Genomic DNA, 27,464 nt, shown 5'->3' with positions numbered 1-27,464 from the left:
TGCACTGTCTGCAAGGATTAAGTTCAAAACCCCCTGCATTGTACACAAGGCCTCTGTGGCCTGGGGCCTCAATAACTACAACTCTCTTCCTAAATATCTTCCTTCTCGCGCTCTTCGCACATCCGCCTCCAACTCCCTTAGAGTCAGTTGCTTCTCCAAGCAACGAGTCCGTGTTAGATCTCTTTCTTCGGCTGGGGCCTCCCTCTGGAACAGCCTCCCTGCCCCTCTGAAACTTGAGGAGAACCATCTCTGGTTCCGGAAGCACCTCAAGACCTTCTTTGCTTCTGCTTTCTCTCCTCTTCTCCCCTGCTGAACTCCTGGCCGAAACTGAAATTGCACTCGTCACCTGGCCCAGGTCCCCTCCCCACCAGTTGCACACTTGCACTTCTCCCCTGGCAACCCTTGCTCTCTGTGGCTGTTTTTGTATCCCGACAGCCTCCTACCAGCACTTGACACCTGATGTCTGCACTTACCCTTGCACTTGCCACCTGCTTGCCACACTGCATATTTATTATTACTGTTATCCTATGTACTGCACTGCCCCTCCCCCTTTCCCGCTTGCACTTTCCCCTCCCCCCACCCCACTGCACTTGCGCAATCTCACCATCAGCTGGCCTAGTAAGATCGCTATCCGACTTGCCTCTGTTCCCCCTCCCTTGCCTCGTCGCTCCTTGAAACACTTTTGTATAGGCGAGTTATAAATGCCATATCATATATTCTGACAGATATGGCTAGAATAAAACATGGAAACTTGTTAAATGACCTCATTAACTTGGTCCTCGCCACAACCTCAACTAAGCCTCTTGGATCTGTTCTATTTAAATCAAGGCTGGCACAGGCCCCAGAAATGCATTTAAGTAAGTTCTTTCAGGTCAATGTTAAGTAAAAATAAATGTTAAAAAAAAGCTTTTGACCTTACCATACCAAAACAAACGTACAGCTTTATCTGCTAAGCTCTCATTCTGCGAAGCTGATTAACAAGCAGAAAAAACTGTACACCAAACAAGGTGGGCACACAATACAGAAATAATTCATAAAGAACTGCAATGATTAAGGTGAGCGCAATCAACAAGATGCGACAATTTGGAAAACGTGTCTAATAATTCTGAGCACAATCTCATACAAGCCTCAACATTTGCACTAGTCACTCGCCATTGGCAAGTGCTCATAAACTCTTGGCCAGTAAGGACATTTGAGAATGGAGCTGGTGAGTGACTTCTTATGCGTTGGCTATTAGCTTACAAATTGAACTTTTTACCCCTGAACTCGAAAGTCAGTTTGACATAGCTTGAATGAAAAATATAGCAAGTGGTGAAGAACAGTCTCTGGTATCATTCATTGTGTGAAAGAACTAGATGGCTATTTTTGATATTAACACTAGCTAGCAGTAGATTTTATACAGTTTAAAAGCTGAATCATTGAGACATACACATTTACTATCATTGATTTATACATTACTCATTGATAAACCACGAAATTATCAATTAACAATTGGAAAAACAGTGTAGGAACAAACCTTTATGTCCCTGTGCATTTTTCCTTTAGTGTGAAGGTAATATAAACCCTGTAGAAAGAAAGTACAGATAATATTATTTAATGTAGATTCTTTTTTGTTTCAGTAACTTGTACATTTAATTGGAATATTGTATATTGAAAATTGTTTTGAGACAACCACTTTCATAGCACGTTCAAGAATACACAAAATAGAGGAAAACATAATAATTAAGAGTTAGAATCCCAGTGGGAGATAATGGTGGCTATTAAGTGCTGTTAAGAACAACTGTCTGAAGCAAAGCAAGGAACATTATGGAGGCTAGAATTATTTTAAGCATTTGTCAGTGTGCAAAAAATGGCTCCTTAAATGGCAGTGGCATGGAAAATCTAGGAGGCACGTTCCCTTAAGGTTGCAATGGCACGGAAGGGAGTAGTTTCTTACCTGTAACTCCATTTCTCCAGCGTTGGTATCTTTCATGGATTCACATGCGGTGAATATTCCCAGTTGTCAGGCTGACGACACGGAATGTTCACTGCATGTGAATCCATGAAAGATCCAATGCTGGAGAAACAAGAGTGCAGCATAGGAAATTCAGAGGATTGATACGTTGGATGCTGCGGCCACGCACACAAGCACAATGCCACGATTGGAGGCCGTCAGAAGACATGGAATGGCCCAGAAAGTACATGTGAGGAGGTGGTGGTGGTGATGCAGGGTGGAGGAACAGGATGTTGCAAATGGCCAAGTGGCAGGAAGACTGTTAGGGAGAATTCTCAGAAATGTGCCAATTCCTCTCGCTCCCCCCACCCCCCTCCCAGATTCCTCTCACTAACCCCCAGCAACTTTGCTGGATTTTGATGACTTGAATTTTGAACCTGGAGAAAGTGGTGCCCTTTTTCCCACTCTCTCATGTATTTTAAAAGTGATTTGAACCCTGTGTTTCTTTTTGGTTGTGGAGTCTGACAAACGCCATAGGAAACATCTTTTACACTGTCACGCAGCACACTCAGTGCAGTGACACAGGGAAGTCTTTCAGATTTCCCAATGGTTTTAATACCTTCTCTTGGATTAACTACTGTTTCCAGGAGCAGTGAAGTGAAATTGACTTTACTTACATTTGTAACTTTCTAGACCCAGCACACACTATCTTACAATAGGGTGCTGGAGGAGTTACTTAGTATCCCTTTTTGTCTAGCTTCTCATTTAACAATTTTATGTTACCCTTTCCTTGACGAATGGCTGGTGGCAGTGGTTTACTTTTAACTACCATGGTGTGCTTTTACCGCGGGCTGCGTTCGCAGCGGCAGTAAACCATGCAAGGGTGCCATTTTTACCAAAATGGCCCCAGTCTTCTTTTTTCGCCATTTATTTGTGGAAAGGTCCTTCCTGAGATGTACTCTGCGTGCCAAACCAGGTTTGGTCCCTTTGTTTTGTCTTTGGCAGGATTCACGAGTGAAGCCCACCTCTGGCTCCAGGGTGTGTAGCGGGGGCAGGAAATGAGGGTGCCCGAAACTCCTTGTGGTTAGTCTACTAGGAGACAGAAATGCACTGCAAGGGGATTGGCCGGCTGGCTGTCTGGCAAGGACAGCCATCCTGCTGGGTGACTGACAGCTAGGCTGAATGAATGGGGAAAACCTGCATAAAAGGCAATGTTTTTGGCTTGTGGGGCAGAGTCGACCACTGGAAGAAGGAATCCGGAGAAGAACTTGGAAGAGACACCTGCTGCAACTCCTGGACCGTTGGTTTGCCCAGTGAAGCCCTGCTGCTGTGCTGAAGCTCTGAATTCGCCTCGACTAGAGAAGCCTGCAAAGAAGATTTCTCCCCTTGAGTTTGCAGGACCAATCAACTCCAAAGTAAGCCACCTGGACATCCTCTCGAAGCTGGTTGAATTTCCACTGTAGTCGCTGCTGGAAACCGTAGAGCCATGGAGGGGAACACCAGTTTGTGCGAGTTGCTTTTAAGTTGGCTGAGAGCTCCAGTAAGAGGACTCCCAGGAAGCAGGACTGACCGAGCCTGAGCCACCTCAACAGAGTGCTGGACTCCAGATGCAAGGAAAGCCCATCTCAACAGCTAAGAGTCGGCAGTGGTGCTTTTTGCTGAGACGCGAGGAGCTGAAACCGCAAAGTGCCACTGAATAGAAGTTGGTCCGTTTCGGTCACCGACTGCCCCGTTGCAGTGCAGGAGTCCTCCAGACGTCCTCCCTCTTGTCCCCTCATCTGAGGCCCAGGAACACAAGAGCTGCACAGGAACAGAAGCCAACCAAAGCCCTTTTCTTCTAACCAAAGGTACTGTTAAGTCTAAGAGAACTTACCACTTGTGTACCCTCACTTGTTCTCAGTGGAGACTTGTCTTGGTTGCTTCTGTAGAGTTTCCAACAGCTTCTTTACCTCACAAGCCTAATCAGCTTGTGGTCCTACTTTGAATTCTTCTTTTCTACAAAGACTTCTAAAACATCGTGCAAGACTTCTTTTACCTACCTGCAAGAAATGCTTCAGCTCACCTTGACTTTTGTACAATTGACTTTGGCCTGGCCTGGCTCCCTGAATAACTCTTCTTCCCTCTGACTCTGTGTTTAGCCCTCCTTCCAGGAAGGGGTTAACTTGCTTTCCATTGGGGGGGGTTACCAAAAGTACTAACGTGCTTCAGAATATTTGTGAGACCTCTTGTTTTATTCTAATAATCTGTTCCGTTCCGACGTCACTGCTGGTATAAATAGCTCAAGCCGTGCCTGTTGGCTTCAGTTCTGTTTTTGAGGAAATACTCGTGGAACACCCAGGCGTGTCCTGCGACTGATAGGCCCATCGTGAGAGGAAAGCATAAGAAAACGTAAACAGTACTGCGGGGTAGGCTGGGAGGGTCGATGAGGAATATGTGGGAGGATCATCCAGTTGAAAGAACGTTACAGTTGGTAAGTAACTTGTTCTTCGAATGGATTGTATCCTCCCACGTATTCCTCATCATGTGATAGACTCCCATGGCAGTGATCAATTTGGAGGTGGGAGTACTAGTTATCGTTTTCATGGACGGAATGAAGTAACGCCCTGGCAAATAAACCCTCATTGGATGAGAAGGCATCTAAGCAGCAATGTTTGATGAAGGAACGCATTGATGCCCATGTTGCAGCCGAGCAACTGTCTCTTCAAAGCCGCAGAAGTAGCCATTGCCCTAGTGGAATGGGCCCCCAGCCCATCCGGTTGGTCTTTTCCTGATAATCTGTAACATTCCAATATAGCTAGAATGATCCAGCGGGATATAGTTTGTTTTGTCACCGCCAATCCCAATTTACGGCCTGTGTAACCCACAAAGAGTTGGTCATCTTGACGTAATTTTCACATTCTTGAAATGTAAAAACCGAGGGCCCTTTTGGGGTCCAGTCTATGCAGTCTCTCCTCTTCTTTACCCAAATAAGGAGGAGGATAGAATGTTGGTAAAATGATTTGTGTCAAATGGAAGTCAGAAACTACTTTCGGTAAGAAAGATTGTTTAACCTTAAGAACTACCTTGCCCTTGTAAAATGTGGTATATGGAGGTTTATATGAGAGTGCCTGTAGTTCACTAACCCTGCGGGCTGATGTTAATGCTACAAGAAGGACAGTTTTTAGTGTTAGACGCCTCAATGGACAGGAGTGCAGAGGCTTAAATGGTATACAAGTTAGAAATTTAAGAACTAGGTTTAAATCCCAAGTTGGGACATGAAACGGTACTGGTGGATATACATTGGCAAGTCCTTTCAGGAACTGAATGATTAATGGAATTTTGAAGTAAGAAACCTCTTCCGAGGAGCGCTTGAAAATGGACAGCGTAGCAAGATATCCTTTAATTGTTCCGATCTGGAGCCCCAGATTGGCTAGATACAAGAGGAAAGAAAGCACCATTGGGGTGCCACTGTGAAAAGGGTCCACATCCTTATCTTTGCACCAGTTACTGAACTTGTTCCAACGACATTGGTACAAAGATTTTGTTGCTGGCCTTCTGGCTGAAAGCAAAATCTCCATAACGTCATCCGGAAGATCCCAATCCTTGTATCTCAACCTCTCAGAAACCATGCGTGAAGGTTGAGTGTCTTGACCTCTGGATGGAGAACCAGACTTCCTCTTGCGAGAGAAGATCCTCTCTTTGCAGAAGACTTATTGGAGGGCAGATGGACATGTCCAGAAGGTCCGGGTACCACGTCCTCCTGGCCCAATCCGGGGCAATTAGGATCATGGTTTTCCTGAACTTTCTCAACCTCCTGATTACTTGAGGAATCACGGGGACTGGAGGAAACACGTACAGTACGGGGAAATCCCAGTCCACCACGAACGCGTCTCCTAGAGCTCCTCTCGGGGGGAATTCCCTTGAGCAATACTGCTCTCACTTCCGGTTTACCTCGGTCGCAAACAGATCCACTTGACGGGATCCCCACAGGGTGGAAATCTCCAGAAGGACCTTCCTGAGCCATCTCCCACACGTGGGAGACTGTGCTCTGCCTGCTCAGAGCATTTGCCGCTGTGTTACGCTCTCTGGCTAGGTGAGCTGCCGATAGAGAGATTCCTTCCCGTATTGCCCAGAACCAGAGCTCCATTTCTTCTCTGCACAGTGGTAGTGATCCTACGCTTCCTCTTTTGTTGAGGTAGCACATGGCCACTGTGTTGGCCGTCATTATCAGGACATTCTTGCCTTGTACAGAGGGTAGGAAGGCTTTCAGCGCTAGTCTGATTGCCCTCAGCTCCAACAGGTTGATGTGTAGTTTGGACTCCGATGAAGACCAACGACCGCGGATTGTCAGATTGTTGGTATGAGCTCCCCACCCCGTGAGTGAGGCGCCCGTTACTACTGTTATCTCCGGCCATGGTTGCCAAAAAGATTCCCCTTTGAGGATGTTGTCGTTGCAAGCCCACCATAGTAGATCCTGAGCAACTGCGCTCGGGACTTGAAGAAGATCCGACATACTCCCTGAGAACTGGGACCACTGAGTCCTGAGGGCCCATTGAAGGGATCTCATTCTCAATCTGGCCTCTGGCACCAGAAAAATGCAGGATGTTATGAGGCCGAGCAACCTCAGAAAATCGAAGGCCGGCAGATGCTGGGCTTTTTGGAATTTTGTTACCATCTGCAGAATGTGGAGAGCTCTTATCTCGGGAGGCGAGGGTTTGCCCAAGGAAGTGTCCAAGACTGCTCCGATAAACTGGAGTTTTTGGGATGGTATCATGTGGGACTTCTTGAAATTGAGGGAGAAGCCCAGATTGTTTAGGAAGTGACAAGTACCGCCATCAGCTTGGTGAAAACCCAGAGGTCTGCCCGATTGGCAGAACTCGAAACTGATAGTGAGAACCGCCAACTGCGAACCTCAGGTACTTTGTGCTTGGGATGGATTGGCACATGAAAGTAAGCATCTTGAAGGGCCAATGATACCATCCAGTCTTGGAGTTGAACAGCCTGAAGGATCTGAGAAAGGTTTACCATCTTGAACTTGTCCTTTCTGAGTAACTTGTTCAAGTTTTACGTCCAAGATGCGTCTCAATCCTCCGTCCTTCTTTGGGATGAGAAAATAAGGCGAGTACCAACCCTTGTTCCTCTCCGTCACAGGTACATGTTCTAGTGCACCTTTCTCTAGCAGGGTTAAAATTTCCTGCAAAAGGAGCAGGTCTGGAATTGTGGTAGAGTTGGCTCCCGGTGGATGATCGTGAGGCCTTTTTAGGAAGGGAAGGCAGTAACCTTGAGCTACTGTTTCCAGTGCCCACACACCTGAAGTAATGCCCCACCATTCTTTCAGATGCTGAGAGATTCTGCCTCACACTGGTGTATTGTATGATAAGGCCTCAGAGTGATTTGGAGGCGGCTGCAGGAGCGTCCGAGGGTAAAGATGCCGTTCCTGAAGATGGGTTTGTAGTCTTTACTTGTCTACCACAAGTGACATTTCTTTTGCTTCTTCGAAAAGCCTGTCCTCTTCCTCTACCAAAAGAAGAGTAGTACCGAAAAGGACAACCCCTCCAGGAAGATGAGCCCGAATAGGGTTTCTGAGGTTGTCGCATGGAGGCACTAAGGGATTTAGCTGCCGCTTTTGAGGTCTGTAGTTTTTCTAGGCTCTCATCAGCCTTACTACCAAAAAGCCTCGAGCCATCAAAAGGCATGTTGAGAAGCCTGGCCTGCACATCTGGTGCAAAACCCGACTTTCTCAACCACGCAAAACTGCATAGCACTGTGCTTGATGCCATGGATCTGCCAATACTTTCAGCAGTATCCAGTCCAGAATGGACACATTCCCCCATTGCCTCCTTCCCGTCTTTGACAATATTCAGGAAGCCTTCCCTTTCCTCGCCTTCCGGAATATGTTCAGCCGCCGCCGAAATGCATTCCCACAGGGTATGTGTGAACATGGCCAGGGTACAGGTGAATTTGACTTCAAGGTCATGCTACCCGAAGTAAAAACATTACGGGCCCAAGCATTAACCTTCTTATCCTCCATATCCAGAGGTATGTTGTATATGCTGTTTGTCTCGAAGTAGTTGCAGCCTGAATAACCAGACTTTCTGGAGTGGGATGTCTATTCAGATACTCGGGATCAGAAGTAGAAGTTCTACACTTCTTCGGAAAATTGCTGTTCCGCAGCAATGTTGTCAGGGGTTTCCCAGTTCTTTTCCACTGTTCTCTGAAGCGCCCTATGGAAGGGGAGAACTGGATCCTTCTGGGGGCCCCGAACTATTAGGTCTGTCATATCGTCCTGTTCCAAAGTGGGTGAGGCTCTAACCCAGCCCATATATTCAACCAGTCCGTTCATTAAACTCCTGAATCTGCATGTTCTGCAGGGTCAGGTCTAGCAAACTCCAATTAACGTGACGTATCAATGCCACTAGCAGAATGCAGAGTCTCACACAGGTCTCTCATTTAAGTTCCTCTGGAAATTGTCTAGTGCCATATTACACTCCAAAAAAGAGATTTCCTCATCCTCAGAGCCAGTTTGTTCACAAATTGAAGACAGACTTAAAGTCTGATTTTGGTAAGGGATTAAATCTCCTCTCTTCCTCCTGATTTTTGGTCGAAGGAATGGAAGGGTTCTTCAAAGGTGTCGAAGGAATCTTCAACGACCCCGATGAAGTCTTCGACAAAGGCGTCAAAGACATTTTAGGCTTTGATGTCGAAGCTGTCGGCGCTGATGGCGTTGACGAAGTTGCGGATGTTTGACAACTTCCGTTTCTTATGAGGTATCGGTGAAACACTGGACTCTCAAGGATTCCTTGACGATTTGTCGATTCGATTTTTTACGGGTTTCACTCATACTACTGGGTCTTACCGCAGTAGTTCCAGACTGCCCTGTGTCATCCAATGGAGCGACCGGGGTCTGGCTCTTTTGCGGTTTGAGGGGGTCGAGGCCGCATTCTCAAAGACCTCGATCATTTTTCTTCTAAAATCCTCCCATTTTCTTGGGGAATCCGATTTAGTAGGACATCGAACCAATTTGGTCGATGTATCAGAGGATGATGAAGGAGATCTATGTCTCCTTTTAACTGTTTTAGAAGACGACGAAGACCGCCTCGATCTACTACGAGATCGGGATCTCTGAGTATTTTTTGTGACGTTCCGATTCTTTTGAATCAGACAATTTTTTTATGTCTTTTCGACAAGGCCTTCGAAGAGGCCTTTGACGCCTCCCGCCCCACCGCTAGTTACTCTCATGGAGGGCCCTCTCCGTCATCGACTGACAGGAGCCACAGTCGCCGGTTCCATGATCTGAACCCAGGCACCAAAGACAGATGCGGTGAGGATAGGTGATTGAAATCTTCGAACCGCAGTCGATATACTTCTTAAACCCAGTCTTGGGTGTAGAAGTAGTAAATGATGTTATTTTCTGACAGAAAATCTCAAAGCGCTCCGTTCACGAGAGCTAAGCAATCACAAAAAACGGAACTGAAGCCAACGGGCACGGCTCGAGCTATTTATACCAGCAGTGACGTCGACGCGGAACGGAGCCCGTCGAGGGACAATCGACGCCACGACATCGAGCACAGCGCCCTCTGTTGAAATTTTTTTTCCGAAGCAGCAAAGCTGGCGATAACGAACATCACAAGATGAGGAATACATGGGGAGGGCACAATCCATTCGACATGTATGATACTGAAGATTTTAGCACCTGGAAATCACTATAATATGAACATCTTAAGAAGGGCTATGAAAACAACATTTTGAGATTTCCCTTGAATTATGTATTAAAAATAATCATTTTTTACTGCCTTTCAGCTTCCTTCCTGTTTCCTTTAGCTGAAGGGAATAAAAAATAGTTGACTTATTGAAACTCATTCATCATATGTATAATTATTCATAATTATTAGGAAATTCGTGTGCAGCAAGATCACAGAATTAATTTAAAACACCAGAAATTAAATAGTTTTTGAGCCCACTTGGCACTCTTATTGTTTGGTATGGGCATCAGTTGTACTGCAAGATTTCCAGTCTGCTGACGAACCAGGGCTGCAACCCAAAACAATACTTGCAACCAACTTCAACCGCCTTGCCTTGGTGAAAACACATGATCAAGCCCAAACCTTCTGCACCAGGGTACAATTCACCCAACCGCAACATCATCCTGGTTCTCTTTGACCCAGCAGACACGTTTGACAGTACACCACCAGACACTCACCGAAATCCTACATCGCGGCTTGGGGATCAGGGAGTCTGTCCTCAACTGATTCAAATCCTCTTTCGCTTTACGCCACCAATTTGCCCAAATGGACTCCTCTTCATCACCAACTTTAAGCCTCCCCACCCTCAGATTTTTAATCTTTACATAGAACTGCTCAGAAGCCTCCTTGCTCCACACAACAACCACTTTCATAAATATGCAGATGAATGTGCAGCTCTACCTCAAGACCTTCTCCATGGAAGACACCCAAAGGCACAAAGCCTGCCTCATACTGATCCAGTCCTAGATGTCCAGTGCTTACCTGAAGCTCCATAATTCCAAGAATTCCTACTGCTGACCAATAACAAACATCCAGACATGAAGACATCAAGATCTGGCTCTCCGATAAAATCTTTAAAGGCTTCACACACCATCTGGCCATCTGCATAAAGTACCTTCGGTTCAGCCCTGAGGTTTCCACATCTGGAACTAAGTGTACCGGGTCATAGCTCGAGGTAACTAAACGTACCGGGGTTACTCCGAGGTTCCCTTCGTGGGGCTATATCTAAAACCAGCAAGATTGAGGGGCCCCCTTTGCAGGTCCTGGCTTCAGGAGGCGACTAAGCCTTCCCACACTCAGACCTATGCTGAAGCAATCCTGCTGAGGGGTACAAAGAAGCCGGTCAACCACCATATGTCTTCCAGTACCGGCTCCGCCGAGGATCCTCCACTTGGGGCTAATTCACCAACAGTCCCTAAGGTGTCTCTTCTCTTAAACACTCTAGATATGCTAGCACCGGCTCTGCTGAAGTTCGTCACAAGGCTAAAATGGACCAGAAGACCCCTGACTCCCATGTGTTGAGCATGGCCTAATGTATTCCTGCGACGCAGTTTGCCTCAGGCGTTGACAAAATGGAGATTCAACCGCTGCGTTCCACGGTAGCCATTTTGACAACCTCTCTTACATCAACGTTCACCACGGCTGGTGCCGAGGGGCCTTTTTTTTGGGCAGAGCAGCCTTTTCCACGTTTTGTGGAAAATAAAAACCTGTAAATTCGCTGGTAAGGTTTGCTGTTACCACTGTGGGGTGGCTCTGCTCTGCTGGTTGGAGTGTGTTTCGTCGTTACTTGGAGTCGGACGCTGATGACAAGTGAAAACCCTTTGAAATTTCCTCTGAACCCAGAGGCTGAAAGACCGTGCTTAAGCAATTGCTTAAGCAATTTCAGACTTTGTTTCTAATACGTTTCCCTTGCCATTGCAGACCATGCTACGACTAAGCCCCGCCTTGAATCCCCAGAAGGAACAAGTTACTTACCTGTAACTGTTGTTCTCCAGCATGGGTCTGGCATGGATTCACATGCTCATGAATATTCCCCGTCAGGCTGGGAATTCTCGGTAAAGAAAAATCAGTATCAGTTTCGTTTCTGATCTGTCTTTCGTAGTAGTAACCAATCACTGATCTCTGAGTCCTACTCACCACAGCCAATGACTGTCATATCCCTAAGCCCCGCCTCTGGCAGCCATCTTCAGATTTGGTAGCACGTGAAATGGCAGTATGACCAAGTGAAGAGCCGCAGAGGGGAAGGCGGGAGGGTTTGCATGTGAATCCATGCCAGACCCATGCTGGAGAACAACAGTTACAGGTAAGTAACTTGTTCCTTCTCCAGCATGGGGTCTGGCATGGATTCATATGCTCACGAATAAAAGAATACATAGCAGTAGATACATGCACAACCACGGGAGGTGGCAACAGGCTCAACATTAAGCAATACAACAACTCAACATTAAGCATCTCTTACCTTCTCACCAGGCTCACCTTAGGCGAACAGGTTGCGCAGCACTGCTTGGCCGACCCTGAACTCCTCCCTGGAATCCCGGTCGACGCAGTAGAATTTCGTGAAGGTGTGCGTCGACCTCCACGTAGCAGCTCTGCAGATGTCCAGCAGGGGCACACCAGATAGGAAAGCCGTGGTAGCTGCGATCGCTCTGGCGGAGTGGGCTCTCGGACGGCCGGGCAGCGGTCGGTTTGCCAACCGATGACAGTACATGATGCAGCCAGAGAGCCATCTGGAAATGGAAGCCTTTGAGAGAGCCTTCCCTGATTGACAGGTCCAAAGTTCACAAAAAGTTGTGACGTCTTCCGAAAACTCTTTGTGCGGTCCACGTAGAACTTGCTCTAGCTACATCCAGCGAGTGCAAAGTCCTTTTTGCCGGCGACGAAGGCGACGGGAAGAAAACAGGCAACACCAAGGGTTCGTTGAGGTGGAAGTCCGACGGCACCTTGGGCATGAAGGAGGGGTGCGTCCTGAGCACTACCCTTGTGTCGTGAAAAGTCAAGTACGGGGGCTTGCAGGAAAGGGCCTGGATCTCTCCCACTCGTCGTGCAGAGGTGATGGCCACAAGAAACGCTGTTTTCCACGACAGGAACTTCAACGGAGCTGAGTGCAGCGGCTCGAACGGAGGTCCCATGAGCTTGGTCAGCACCACGTTGAGCTCCCACGCCGGGGCCGGAGCCTTCACCGGCGGGAACGATCTGAACAGTCCCTTCATGAATTCTTTCACCAGACGATGAGACCACAAAGACGTCCGTCCCGTGGTTCTGGTGTATCGGGAGATCACAGCAAGATGAATCTTGATGGAAGCGTGCGCAAGTCCGGCCTTGGCCAGCGTCAGTAAGTACGGCAGAAGGTTAATCATCTGTGCATGGCACCAGACGGATCAGCAATGGCAATGGAGGGAACGCGTAAAGAAACAGGCCCTCCCAGGGGAATGAGAAAGCATTGCCCATGCTCCTCGGCTGGGGAAACCTGCTGGCGAACCTCCGGCACTTGGAGTTCGTCGCCGTAGCGAACAGATCGATCTGGGGAGTGCCCCACCGTCGGAAGAGGCGGTCCACTAGATCCTGTCGTAGCTCCCACTCGTGACACGAGCGCAGCTCTCTGCTGAGCGAGTCAGCGATGGTGTTTTTTATTCCTGCCAGATGAAACGGCACCAGAAACATCCCTTGGGCGACGGCCCAATGCCACAGATCCTGCGCCTCCTTGGACAGGGCTGGGGATCTGGTACCGCCCTGCTTCCTGATGTAGAACATGGTGGTGGTGTTGTCGGTGAAGATCCTCACCACCTTGCCCTTGAGGGATGGAAGAAAGGACCCGAGGGCCCAAAACACTGCCCGGAGCTCCAGGACGTTGATATGGAGGGACTTCTCCGTCGGGAGCCAAAGGTGTGCGCTCCCCACCCTTCCAGGGAGGCATCCGTGGTCACTGTCTTCTGGTGGCCCGGGGTCTGGAAGTCCATACCCGCCGTCAGATGCGCGCGGGTGCCCCACCACCGGATCGCTCGTCGGAAGCTCTCGTCGAGTGTGATCCTGTCCTCGAAGCTGCCCGTCGTCTGAATCCAGCGCGCGTCCAGGAACTCCTGTAACGAGTGCATCCGAAGCCTGCACAGGCGGATGAGATAAATGCAAGAAGACATCATTCCGAGGAGGGATTTGATGGACCTCACCCTGGCCGCGTCCGCAACCAGCATCCGCTGCACCTTGCCCAAGATGGCCCTCGTCCTTTCCTCTGACGGAGAGGCCAGAAGCGCCACTGTGTCGAGTTTCGCTCCCAGAAACAGCGCGTCCTGCGCGGGCACCAGGTGGGACTTGGCGTAGTTTATGGAGAATCCCAGGTCCGTGAGTAGTTGGACGGTCCTCGCCGTGTGCTCCGCGGCGAGTTCTTGTCTTTGCTCGGATGAGCCAGTCATCCAGGTAGGGGTAGACGTGGATCCCCTCCAGGCGCAGTCGCGCCGCCACCGGTGCGAGGCACTTGGTGAACACCCTGGGTGCCGACCTCAATCCGAAGGGAAGGGCTCTGAACTGGTAGTGACGCCCTTGGACCACGAATCTGAGAAACTTTGTGGCCCTTTAGGATGGGGATATGGAAGTAAGCATCCTCCAAATCCAACGACGACAGGAAATCGCCCTCCTCCAGCTGACCCAGGACGTGCTGAAGGGTGACCATCCGGAATTTCTGTGCCTTGAAGAATTTGTTCAGTCGTCGTAGGTCCAGGATGGGACGCCATCCTCCCGTCATCTTCTTCACGAGGAAGTATCTTGAGTAAACTCCGGAGCCCCAAAGCCTCTTTGGGACGAGCTTGATGGCGCCTTTCTTGAGCATCGCCTTTACCTCCAAGAGATGTTGAGGGACGTGATATTCCTTCCTGGCCACGGGGGGGACACGCGGGCACTTCTTTAGAAACTCGAGCGCGTGACCCTGGGCCAGGGCGTCCAGCACCCAACGGTCGGTGGAGATGGACTCCCACACGCTGACGAAGCTCGCCAGCCGGCCTCCCACCGGGGTGCTTCGGTGGGGGCCCGACCCCACAGCCGGTTCAGTCCTGCTTTGACGAGGCTTTGCCGCCTTGTCCTCCCTGGCGACGACAGTGGGGTCCGCCCGACTTGCCTCGTCCCCTGTAGGCTTCCTGTGACGAGGAATGGGCCGCTTGACGATAGGTGGAAAATCCGACACCGGAAACTTTGGAGGCACCCTGCTTGCCTCCGCCGCTCCGAAAGGGCGGCCGTCGTTGCTGGAGAACACCAAGAGCCCGGGCCATCTCCGTGTCCGTCTTGATGGCTTGTAGGGAATCGTCCACTGTTTTCCCAAACAGGTTGCTCCCGTCGAAAGGCATGTCCAAGACTCTGGTCTGCACGTCCTGCCGGAAGTCAGTTGCCTTGAGCCATCCACGCCGTCTAAGGCACACGCCGTTGCCCAACTGGCGAAATCCAGTGTCAGCGATGTCCGTCGCTATCGTAATGGCGTGGTCCGACGCCACTTCTCCTTCCTGCAAGATCTCTAGGGCCTCTGCCCTCTTGTCGTCTGGTAAGAAGTCCAGCAGGGGGGCGATTTTGTACCACAACTCCCTGTCGTAGCGGGCTACGATAGCCAAGGCGTTGGCAGCCTTAATCCTCGTCGCTGCCGATGAGATGACTCTGCGTCCCATCGTGTCCAATTTCTTTCCCTCGCCGTCCAGCGGGGAGGTTGACGTAGAGGCCGATGCCCCCCCGCTTTCTTCCTGGCCGCCGCGGAGACGACCGAGTCTGGGGTCGGCTGTGCCCGAAGGCACAAGGGGGCCGCGTCCGGGACCCGGTACTTCTTCTCGTACCGATCCCTTCTCGCAGGCTTTGTGGATGGGCTCTTGAGGAGGGCGAGACCCTCATCCTAGATATCGTCCAGTAGAGGTACAGCGTGGACCGTCTTCCTCTTGGTCTCGCGCCGTTGATAAAGGAAACCTTCCTTCTTCTCTTCCGGGCAGAGCTGGAAAAGCTCGGATGCCCTGGCGATCATGGCATGAAACAATCCAATCTCGTTGGGCGGGGAAGCCCGGGGAGGAGGTGAAGACGGGAGATCCTCGTCGTAAACCTCGTCGTCTGAACCCGTCGCGGCCGTGTCAGTCCCTGTATCATCCCCACGGGTCATGGACGGGGAGGCGGGCTGAGCAGGGCGCAATGGTTGAAAAGGAGGTGGAGGATGAATCCTTCTTCTCTTAGGAGGAGGGCTCCCAGAAGGGCCTGGCTCCGGGTCCCCCGTCGAGAGCGGTTCCTCCGTTGTTGGTAACGGCAACCTCGTCCTCATCTCCGAGCATAAGGACTGTATAGCCAACAAAATGGCCGCCGAGTTGTCTTGCGGCACTGGTTGAGGGGATTCAGACAGGCGGTCAGGAGCCCCGTCGGCACCCTCGACGTTATCGTTGTCTCCGACGTCGGGGTCCCTCCCGACAGGCTGGTCTTCTTCCACGCCAACGCCGTGGCTTAAGACTTCGATCAGCTCCTCTTCATAGGTTGAGGCCGAATCCACGATGACCTCCTGCCCCCCCTTTTTCTTTCACGGGGGTCCTGTCGATGGGCATGAAAAAGGACTCCCTCCGCGGTGGCAGGGAGACTCTGGGCCCCGAGGTCGCCACCACTGGTGTAGCCTCCACAGGCTGAGCCAGGGCCGCCGCGACTGTCTCGATAGAGGCCTTGGCCGGGTGGATCAAGGCTTTCACCACCTTAGGTGCGCTCACCACCTTCTCCTTGGTGGGAGGGTCACCGCCTTGCTCCCCCTCCGATGGGGCCTTCGAGCTCGACCGGGGTCTCTCCAGGAGCTTCGCTGGGTGCTCGGCCTTCCTCTTACCCGAGCCAGAGCGTTGGGCTCGTGGTTGATGGGGCCGGGGAGGATGAGCCCTGCCTGGCGCCCGTAGAGCCCGACCGTTCGGCGCTCCTGGTGCCAGCGGACTCGCGGTGCTTGGCCTTCTGTTGGGCCCCCATCGCCGGGGCGCCCTCAAAGGTCTTAGAAGACCGCTCGGACTACTTCTTTTTCTCGCCTGACGGGCTCTTCCCTTCCAGCCGGTTGGCGAGACGCAGATGGCGGTCTTTCATGGTCCGCTCCGACATATTGCCGCAAAACGCACAGTCCTTCTCCATGTGCGTCTTGTCCTCATGCAGGCAGTAGAGGCAAAGGGAGTGTTCATCCTCCTTAAAGACATTTTGAAGCTGGCATCCAGGGCAGACCCTGAACAGCTTTCCGGGCATCGAGCTTCCCTTCTCCTGGGCCATGTCCGAGATGGGCCTGAGAAACTTCTGGAGTCCTCCAAAAGCGTGGCTCGACGAAATCTTCACCCTTGAGGGGCGTAGAAGAATCAGACACGGGTCCCCGTTGATCGGATAATGAAATGGTGGAGCTTGAGGCTCTTTTGACCGAAAAGAGAAAATTTTCCTATGAAAAAAGTGCGAAAAAAGCACTAAAGCTCGAGAGCAATAGCACGAGGATCCCAACACTTGAACGTGCGGTAAAAATCTGAAGATGGCTGCCAGAGGCGGGGCTTAGGGAGATGGCAGTCATTGGCTGTGGTCAGTATGACGCAGAGATCAGTGATTGGTTACTACTACGAAAGACAGATCAGAAACGAAACTGATACTGATTTCTCTTTACCGAGGATTCCCAGAGTGACGACGGGGAATATTCATGAGCATGTGAATCCATGCCAGACCCCATGCTGGAGAAACCTATTTACCAGCAATGCACGCGCTTTGCGCGCGCGCGCTTTGTAAGTTCACTGGTAAAGTTAGCTGTTACCGCAGTTAGAGCGGTTACAGCGTTACAGAGTGGGAAGTCTATATCGTGCGTGGTGTGTTTGCTTAGGGACCACTGCTGAATGAAAGGTATTACCTATACGCTCAAATCAGGCATGCCGGCCAATATGGTAGTGACAAGAGCATCAGTTTTCCTTAAGGCCTCCACACACAAATCCTCACCCAACATTGCTCTGAAAAGAAAATTGGGAGGGCAGCTGATTTTGACCCCTGAAAGGCACAATTCTTCCGGTGATATACGAGGGTTCTGTATCCCGAGATATGAACTGGATACACTAACCTCTACGCTTGTTGAAAATCATATAGGGCTTACTGATAATCCCAATTTGGGTAATTTGGAAGAGCGAAAATCAGGTGAGGGTGCAAACATGTCTTTTTCAGATACTACCATTATCAATGGAGGTGTGTGCCATGTAACAAGGGGCTGAAGGGGTTGAATCTGGCCCATTAATTGATTTAACTATGCAGAACACAATCCATGTTGAAATAGTAGACCCTGAGTTGGCAATACATACTGTGGGTGGTGGCATTGATATTGATGATGGGGCTTTGGCACCCCCTATGTGGAAAATAGGAACAAAGCCAATCTAAATGACACCAGTGTTATTGTACTTGAAGATGGTTGTAATGATGGAAGCTTATATGGCTCGCCTAGTCTTTTTGACCAACATACACAGAGATCTAAAGACTTAACATTGTCTTTTGCTTACCCGACACCGCGTGCCCCACAAGAAAGTTCATGTGAACCTAAAAAAACCTCTGACAATGATAATCATTACAATATGCATACACCTCAGGTAGAAATAACACAATGCGTTAAACATGTCGATTATGTCTCTTTTCAAATTGTTTGAGTCACTTGATGCTAAAATTACTTCTCAAGCTGTACAGCTGGAGCTAATTACACAAAACTTGGAAGAAATTACTATATGTATAAGCAATCAGATGATGGGTGACAATAATGAGGTTAATCACCGTAGTGATCACCTTACTCCTAGTCGTTAGTCCCCTTTCCTCCATACTTATGGGACATTCCTCCGTCCTGTGGGACGGGACCGGAGCACTTTGTGAAAAGCATCACATTTTTCAAAAATGTGTCCTTCCTCTCTTTACGAAGGGTACTGCACGCGGCCGTAACACCGCCCTCTTTAGCTCCGCCCAGCGCATCGCCCATCAGTCCTTTTCTATCGCCTTTAAGTGTAACGCTCACCTGATTCTCGCAGAGGCGCCGGTCTTGACTGGGCAACTACCGTATCTTCAAAGGTGATGTGTAGCACCCGGTTGGCTCTTTGGGCTGGACCTCTGTGCACTGTATGCCTGACGTGTAGAGTAAGATGTCTGCAGATAGAAAATATGGGGTTAATGAACTGGGGTTATTGGGGTGTCCCTATCTCTTTCCTCTTCTCCTCTCCTGTAGACCCCCAAAGGTTAACGCTCTCACCTTAGGTAAGTGAATGCCGAGCTCTCCATCTGCCTCGGGGCAGGGTGCTGTAGCCAGTTTCTGCACTGGATAGGTAGCGCAGGCCTCTTGACTTCAGAGGACTGCTGTCCGTCGTTTACTGCACGAACGGTAAGTTTCGAGTCATTCAAATGTCTTTTTAAAGTCTTTAGTAATGATGTCTCTTGTTTTGCAGGGTTCCGGCGATGGCGGATGACGGGCTGAAGTGAGTTGAAGATGGAGCCCGTGTGATGAATAGAAGCGCCTGGAAGCACGTGAGTAAGCGCTTGTTGCCTGCTTCACGATGCGCTCTAACTGTCTTTTTATTTTGCAGGTACGAGTCCGGAGCGGCTGCAGGGTGCCGGAATACCCACTGGATTAGATGTGGAAAGGAGTAATGGCACGTGAGTATTAAAGTTCCCCAATGTCTTTAAACGCACCTTGTTTTGTCCTTCAGATGCGGATGCAGCGCCGAAGGCCTCCGGAGCGTGCGAAGAGTTGGTAGGCTTTTGCCTTTCAGATGCCGGAATGCAGTATGAAGACCTCCGGAGCGCACGAAGAGTAGGTAAGCCTTTGCCTTTCAGATGCCGGAATGCAGTGTGAAGACCTCCGGAGCGCACGAAGAGTAGGTAAGCCTTTGCCTTTCCGATGCCGGAATGCTAACCTGTTCTTTCTTGTCTTTATAGGTGTTGCTGAAGACTGGATTCAGGATGGTAAGCCTTTTTCCTTAGGCCCAGGACTGGATGCAGAAGACACGATGAGCGTCCTGCTGCAGAGGGTGCAGAATAACGCAAAGCAAGATTCATCAACCGGGTGTGGTTTAAATAGCCTCCTGTAGTGCTTAGGTGTCTCCTTCCACAGCCACGCCTAAATAAGAAAAGAGTTCCTGGTAAGAAAAGAGTTCCTGCCTTCCAGAAGAGTTCCAGTGTTCTAATTCTAGGGAGTGGCTCCAGCCCCACCCAACAGGAAAAGTAGTTCCAAACAGAAGAGGATCAGAGGCTCAACTGGCAGGCAAGTAAGCAGCATGGTCTGCTGCAGGTAAGTCCACCCAAGCATTATGAGCCCGGCGCTTCCAGCGCTGGGACTGGGCATATTTATGAGCCTGGTGCCACTGGCGCCAGGACTGGGTCCAAAAGGTCCCAATTGGGACTGGTTGGCACTCGGAACCTGGGTTATGGATCTGCTTCCAAGGGAGTTGGGAAAACCCTGACCTTTTGGAAGCAGAGATCATGACATTAAGCAATAACAGAGGAACCTTATTAGAGGGGACGGCGGGTGGGCGTATGGAAGAAAGGGGGCTATGGACTAGGAGTAAGGTGGTCACTACGATGAGTAACCTTATTATACTCCTACATCCTGTCCCCCTTCCTCCATACTTATGGGAGATTCCCAAGCACTCCTCACAGGAATAACGGGTGGATGGAAAACCCCTTACTGAAAACTCTCTCAGCCTCTGAGACTGGGTTTGGAAAGAAGACAGGCAAGGAGATTGATTCAGATGAAAATCAGAGACCACTTTTGGAAGGAAAGAAGCATTCGTCCTCAGGACAACCTTATCCTTATGAAAAACCAGAAAGGGATGCTCCACCGACAAGGCCTGGAGCTCACTCACACGTCTTGCCGAAGTCACAGCGACCAAGAAGGACATTTTCCACAAAAGGTGCTTCAGGTCTACAGTAACCATTGGCTCAAAGGGCTTATGGCACAAGGCCATAAGGACCACATTCAGATCCCACGTCGGATGCGGTTTGCGAACAGGAGGGTAAAGACGCACAAGAACCGCAAATTGCATTTAACCACTGGGTTTGACAGAGAAAAAGCACTGATCCGTGGATAGGTATGCGGCAACAGCTGAAAGATAAGTCCTGCAGACAAGACATGGATGCCCGACTCTGCTAGCTGAGAGACAAAGGACAGCACTGTGTCGATCGTAGCCCCCCTGCGGTCCAGCTGTCTGGCTAAGCACCAGTGGCAGAATCAAAGCCATTTGCTCCTGTATTGAGATCTCGTTAAGGGCTTCCTGGCCGCCTGAATAATACGCATGTTATCAGCAGACAAGTTGAGGTGTTCTAAAGATCTGAACTCAGGCACCATGCCGCCAAGCTGAACGATTGTGGGGAGGGGTGCCACAGCTGCCGATCTCTCTGGTGAAGCAGGTCAGGAAACAAAGGAAGCCTGATCGGTGCACACACCGACAGATGCTGAAGCTCTGAAAACCAAAACCTGAGGGGGCGCTGTTGCGCGGTCTGCAGTATGACCCTAGCTTGAGAAGCTCCGGCGACAACGAAGATATCCTTTAATTTCTCCTCCTTTCTGGGACGTGCTCTGGGCCCCCCAGGGCTGAAGTTTGGTCCGTAAAGGCGGCAGGCACCCTGGGGTGTCTTTACTGTCAGCCCAAATGTCTGGTGCAAGGTGGAGAGGGCTGCGAGGAGAGGCGGCCTGTGTTGATGTGCGGCGGCCGAGGAGGGGGAGCAGTTCCTGGTCTGGGAGTTACACAGCTGTCCCTGGTGTGGGAGCCTCAGCTGCGGTAGGAGCGGAACGCTGCGTGGTGACCTGCGGTGGGCACTGCAGTTTTCCTGGGTCCCCACGGCTTTTGGCGGCACTCCGTTGTGGGCTGTACGGCTCCGACCCCGTGGCGGCGGAGGTGGTCGCGGCGCGGGCAGCTGGAGGACGCTGCTGTTGCTTGTTGCTGGGCTGTGCAGTCAGTGGTCCGGCGGGGGCGGCGATCTTCCATTGCTGGTGTGCTGCGCCTGGAGGCGGTCGTGGTCCAGCGCCAATATCTACCGCGGCTGCATAGGGAGTGCAGCGTTCTGTGCACGGCTGAGGTGGGGGGACATGATGGCGGTTTGAAGGCGACCCTTTTGCTTGCTGGCCAGGACTCCTTCGAGGCTCTTACACCCTGCGTGCTCAACGGGTGAGCCGTATCTCAGTCTTGGAGGCCCTAGGTTGCTGAGTGTCCGGGCACTGCTGCACTGGGAGAAAAAGAGGAAAGGACTTTTTTTTTTTTTTCTTTTCTTCTTCTCAAGACTGCTCCTCTGGGAATCAGTGCCTTCGATAGCTTTGGATGCACCTGGCCCCTGGCCTGTCGAATACAGCTTTGTGGATCCTCATCACTGGCATTACCTGCTGTGGAGGCGTAACTGGTGTTTGGGCCCTTGCTGGGTATTAATAATTGCCAGGGGCAGGGGGCAGCATTAGTAGCATGGCGCTGGAAAGAAGGGGCGGCTGCTACAAACCCGTGTGAGTGCATCAAGTATTGGCCCTGGTTCTCTGAGTGGACTCGAGGTTGGCTCCCCTGGGGGGCTTACCCAGGAGCCGCGGCGAAGTGATATTGTTATGGGGCACCCCCGGAAGCAGTTTGCTTGCCAGGATCAGGCCCACTCATCTATGTCTCTTAGCGACTCCCCACAGGCCCAGCTGGACGTAGCTGCGCTAAATCAAACACTGTTGGCTCTAAAGAGTAGCACCAATAGTATTGGGGCTAAAATAGATGCCCTATCCTGCAAGGTGGATATATCAGCGGTGCAAATAGAGAAGCTGTGTGGTCGCATGTCAGAAGCTGAGCAGCGGATTGGGGAGAGTGAGGACAGGGTAGATACACTCCAGCAGGAAATGACTGAGGTGCAGCAGGTAGTCAAGAAGCTCCAGGCCAAGAATGAAGATTTGGAGGGGAGGTCCCGGCGTAATAACATTCGAATACTCAGGGTGCCGGAATTGACAGCCATCGACAATATGGAGAAATTTGTCGAAACACTACTACTGGAGGTGTTGGGTAACCCCTCCCTTACATCCATGTTTATGGTTGAGAGGGCGCACAGGTCCTTGGCTAGTCGGCAACCGGCGGGGGCCCCTGAGCGCCCGATCATAGCCAGGATATTCAATTACAGGGATTGTGATGTTATTCTCCGCACGGCCAGAGAAAGAGGTGAACTGCTCTGGGGATCCTCCACAATTCGGCTGTTTCCACCCTGGGGTGCAGGACTTGCGGAAAATGTTTCAGGATGTAAAGACATCCCTGCGCAAGAAAGGTGTGATATACGCAATGCTTTTTCCTGCTAAACTCTGGGTGCAGCACAATGGTTCAACGTTCTTTACATCACCTGAGGCAGCTGAGTGGTTTGCAATGAAGATGGGGGAAGAAAAACGAGTTACTCTTACCTGGTAACGTTCTTTCGATGGGATGGTCCAACGACGTATTCCATATCTATGACAGTAATCACCACAGCTGTGATGCTAAGGAAAATCTTTCTGCGTCCTGCGTCGATGACGTCGATACGCCGCCCTCGAGGACCTCCTCCGACGGCCGACGTCACTGGATGTTATAAGTAGGACGCACAACGCCCGTAGCCTCAGTTGTTTTTTCCCAGAACGTGTGGCACCAGTCTTCTGCCAGTCTGACCACACAAAGCCTTGCGCAAATGTAAGCTGCAATCGCATAAGAAATTCTGTAGCGGGGGAGGCAGGGAGGGAGCGATATGGAATACGTCGTCGGACCATCCCATCAAAATAACGTTACCAGGTAAGAGTAACTTGTTCTTCGAGGGGATTGGGTCCTGCGACGTGTTCCATACGTATGACAGACTCCCAAAGCAGTACCAATGCAAGGAGGTGGGAAAAGAATTTAGAATACAGAAATTTAGAATGCCCAATCAAATTGCAGAGCAAAGGACCGCCTTGCCAAAGGCCAGATCCTGCCCACGGATGGAATCGAGGGAGTAGTGACGTACAAAAGTATGGACCGAAGCCCAGGTGGCTGCATCACAGATGTTACGAATAGGAACACCCTTCTGTAGGGCAGTAGAGGCAGCCATACCCCTGGTAGAATGGGCCCGCAAGCCGACCGGTGGGTCCTTACCCGCCAAACGGTAACATTCAGAAATCGCCAGAAATAATCCAGCGAGACAAAGTCTGCTTAGTCACAGCTTGTCCCAAACGCTTTCCAGCGTAACCAATAAAGAGTTGATCGTCCACTCTGACCCGGGACATGCGTGAAATATAAAAGCTTAAAGCTCTCCTAGGATCGAGCCTATGGAGCCTCTCTTCCTTACCACGATGCGGAGGAGGATAAAATGCCGGAAGAATAACCTTCTGGCCTAAATGAAATTCCAACACCACCTTCGGAAGAAAGGAAGGACGAACTCTAAGGACAACCCTGTCCTTATGAAATATAGTGAAGGGTGGCTTAACTGAAAATGCCTGTTACTCACTCACTCTGCGAGCGGAAGTGACCGCAACCAAAAATACAGTTTTAAGTGTTAAGTCTCAAAGGGCACGAATGCAAAGGCTCAAACAGAGCACACATCAGAAACTTGAGGACAAGGTTCAAATCCCAACCGAGCACCTGAAAAGGTGACGGAGGGAACACATTAGTGAGCCCTTTTAGAAACTGAGAAATTAAAGGGATTTTAAAATAAGAACACTCTTCAGACGAGCGATTAAATATGGACAGCACCACCAGGTAACCTTTAACGGTACCCACTTGCAAGCCCCTGTGGGCTAAAGAAAGCAAAAAAAGACAGAACCACAGGAATGTCACATGAAAACAGATCCACATTCTTATCTTAACCTTGCACCAGTCGCAGAACTTTCTCCAAAGGCAACGGTACAGGGACTTTGTTGCGGGCCTTCTGGCCGAAAGCAACACCTCCATCACGTCTTCAGGGGGGGTCCCAATCCTTATACCTCAACCTTTCAGAAACCAAGCATGAAGGTTGAAGTATCTGACCTCTGGATGGAGAACATGACTCCCCTCCCCTGAGAGCAGATCGTCTCGATAGGGAAGACGACGTGGAGGGCAGATGGACAGGTCGAGAAGGTCCGGGTACCACGTCCTGCGGCCCCATGCCGGAGCAATGAGGATCATCCGGGAACCGAAACTTCGTAACCTCCATAGCACTTGCGGGATGACGGGGACTGGAGGAAACGTGTACAGCAGTGAGAATGACCACTCCACCACAAACGCGTCTCCTAAGGCTCCTCTTGGAGGAAATTCCGGTGAACAGAAACTTCGCACTTCCAGGTTGACACTGGAAGCAAAGAGATCCACTTGAGGGGTCCCCCAAAGGGCAATCGGACCGCAGCGCACATAATCATCTTTGTTTCCTCACCGTTTGAAAGTAAGCCACAGAGAATTTTGACATCTCGACATTTCGAACCTATTCTTTTCATCACAAAATCACCATAAAGGCCACTCAAGAGTAACTCAAACAGGACCAATCACACAACCCAACCAAGGCCAACCTGGCAATATCTCTCAAGTATTCATATTTTTACCATAATACCCCTGAGGAACCGTCGGAATACAGACGGTGAAACACGTGTCGGGTAGTAGAATAAGAAGGCACAATCTCAACATGAGAATATTTACATAAGTGATGGTAACAAATGGAATTCTTGCAAACCTCAAAGTCTGCGAATTAACTGTGAAGTAACAGTGAATCAGAGGGCTAAGAATCTAAATCACTATTTCTGTGCATTGAAGGTACAAACAGAGTGCAATTTCGAACTGTGGAGCAACAGTGATCAAAAACACACAATCCAACAACTATTATTCTTCTACATCAGAGACTATCAGCTTTTGAAACCCAAATTCACCAAGCGTAACTGAATTCCCCTGTGATGTAACAGGATTCATAACAATTTTGTTTTTTTTGCAAAAAGAACTTTGAACTGAATGTATCAGAACTTTGTGCATGCAATTTGTCTTTCATCTTGTATAACTACCTGAATGCAAGAATTTGTTACTTTTTCCCAATTCGTGTGGTTTAATTCGAAGTAACAGTCTTTATATATTCTTTTGAACATAAGACTTCTTAACAAAGCAAGGCTAAAATACGGATGGGCACACTGTCTTAAAGGACAGCAGACTTAGAAACCAACCTTCACAAATTAACTCCTATATTCGTGCTATTTGATTTACTGGGCATACCATTAGTTAAGCGCGAAACACTGAGGTCTAGTTACTTAAGTTTGTCCCCCAAAGGGCGAAGATCTCCAGGAGAATCTCCTGAGCCAACTACCACTCGTGAGGGATCGCGCTCTGCTTGCTCAGAGCGTCCGCTGTCTCGTTTTCGTCTCCGGCTAGATGAACTGCCAAGATCGAAACTTCCTGCTGGATTGCCCAGAACCGGAGCTGCATCGCCTCCCTGCACAGATGAAGTGACCATGCCCTCCCTTTTTGTTGAGGTAGTGCATAGCCAATGTGTTGTCCGTCAGGATCTGGACATTCTTTCCTCGCACAGTCGGCAGAAAAGCCTTCAACAGATTGATATGGAGTCTGGACTCCGACGGAGACCAACGACTGCTGACTGTCAACTCGTTGTCATGAGCTCCCCATCCTGTGAGGGATGCGTCCGTCACGATCGTCACCTCTGGCCAGGGTAGCCAAAATAAAGCCCCCTTCATCAGATTGCCTTTGACGGCCCACCACAGAAGGTCCTAGGCGACTGAGGACGGCACCTGAACAGGGTCCGACATCCTGCCAGAGGACGGAGACCACTGGAGCTTGAGTGCCCATTGCAAAGATCTCATCTGCAACCTGGCCTCTGGCACCAGAAGAATGCAGGATGCCATGAGGCCGAGCAATCCCAAGAACTCAAACGCTGGGAGACTCTGGGCATGCTGAAACTTGTGCACCATCTGCTGAATGTGATAAGCCCTCACCTGGGGAGGAAAACACTGCCCCAGGGACGTGTCGAGCACTGCTCCGATGTACTGGAGGCTTTGAGTTGGCGTCAAGTAGAACTTCTTTAAGTTGAGGGAGAAGCCCAGCTTTTGGAGGGAGTAGCAGGTAACGGACAGATGATCCAGGACTTGCTCGGGAGAGCGCGCCCTGATCAACCAATCATCCAGGTAGGGGTAGACGTGAATCCCCCTTTCCTGAGATGCGCTGCCACCACTTCCATGAGCTTGCTGAAGACCCTCGGGGCAGAGGTCAATCCGAACGGCAGGACCCAAAACTGAAAGTGCGAGTCGCCAACTGCGAACCTCAGGTACTTCTTGTGCTTTGGACAGATCGGCACATGAAAATAAGCGTCCTTGAGGTCGAGAGACACCAACCAGTCCTGAAGCTGAAGGCCCTGGAGGACTTGAGAAAGAGTAACCATCTTGAACTTGTCCTTCCTGAGGAGTTTGTTCAAACCGTGCAAGTCCATGATGGGTCTCAAGCCCCCGTCTTTCTTGGAAATCAAAAAATACGGGGAATACCATCCCTTGTTCCTCTCCGCTACAGGCACCAGTTCTTTGGCGCCTTTCTCCAGCAGGGCATGAACCACCTGCACAAGGAGCGGATCCGGTCTCTGCAACAAGAGATTCCCCGGTGGATTATCGTGAGGCCTCTGCCAAAATGGAAGACAGCCGTGGGCTATGATCTCCAGAACCCACACATCTGAAGTAATGGCACGCCAGTCGACAAGATGCTGTGCCAGCCTTCCCCCAACCGGCGAACCATGGGACATGGCCTCATGACTGAGCTGAAGCAGCTGCGGCGTTGCCTGAGGGCAAAGAGGCAACTGTCCGAGCGGCCTTGGCACCTTGAGTACCCTACTTTCCACCTCTGGCACTCCTACGGTGGCCCCTTTGACTGGTAGCTCCTCTTGTTTTTACCAAAGAATGAGTAATAATGAAAGGAACCTCCCCTCCATTGCTGTCCCATAGGAGGAAAAGGGCGGAGGTTGGTGAACTGCAGCGCCCAACGACTTCGCTGCAGCTTTGGAGGTCTGCAACCTCTCAAGGCTCTCGTCAGCCTTGCTGCCAAAAAGAGGTTAACCATCAAAGAACATGTTGAGGAGCCGGGCATACATCAGGAGCAAACCCAGAC

The 27,464-nt window shown here is 50.3% G+C and overlaps 1 protein-coding gene across 4 annotated transcripts in view; it reads right to left on the bottom strand.

Moving 5' to 3' along the window:
* Nucleotides 1-27,464, bottom strand: part of MAP4K3 (mitogen-activated protein kinase kinase kinase kinase 3) — a 2,398,077-nt gene that overhangs the window by 1,818,361 nt on the left and 552,252 nt on the right. For all 4 annotated transcript variants that reach the window (XM_069606874.1, XM_069606875.1, XM_069606876.1 and 1 more), the window contains exon 6: nucleotides 1,517-1,564. In XM_069606874.1, the coding sequence (XP_069462975.1) occupies nucleotides 1,517-1,564 (48 nt within the window). The remainder of the gene's footprint in view (nucleotides 1-1,516; nucleotides 1,565-27,464) is intronic.

This window comes from Ambystoma mexicanum, chromosome 4p (genome assembly GCF_040938575.1).
Source record: "Ambystoma mexicanum isolate Mex_15411 chromosome 4p, UKY_AmexF1_1, whole genome shotgun sequence".
Taxonomy (NCBI): domain Eukaryota; kingdom Metazoa; phylum Chordata; class Amphibia; order Caudata; family Ambystomatidae; genus Ambystoma; species Ambystoma mexicanum.
Note: the sequence above shows the minus strand (reverse complement) of the source record. Positions and strands in the feature narration are given on the sequence as shown.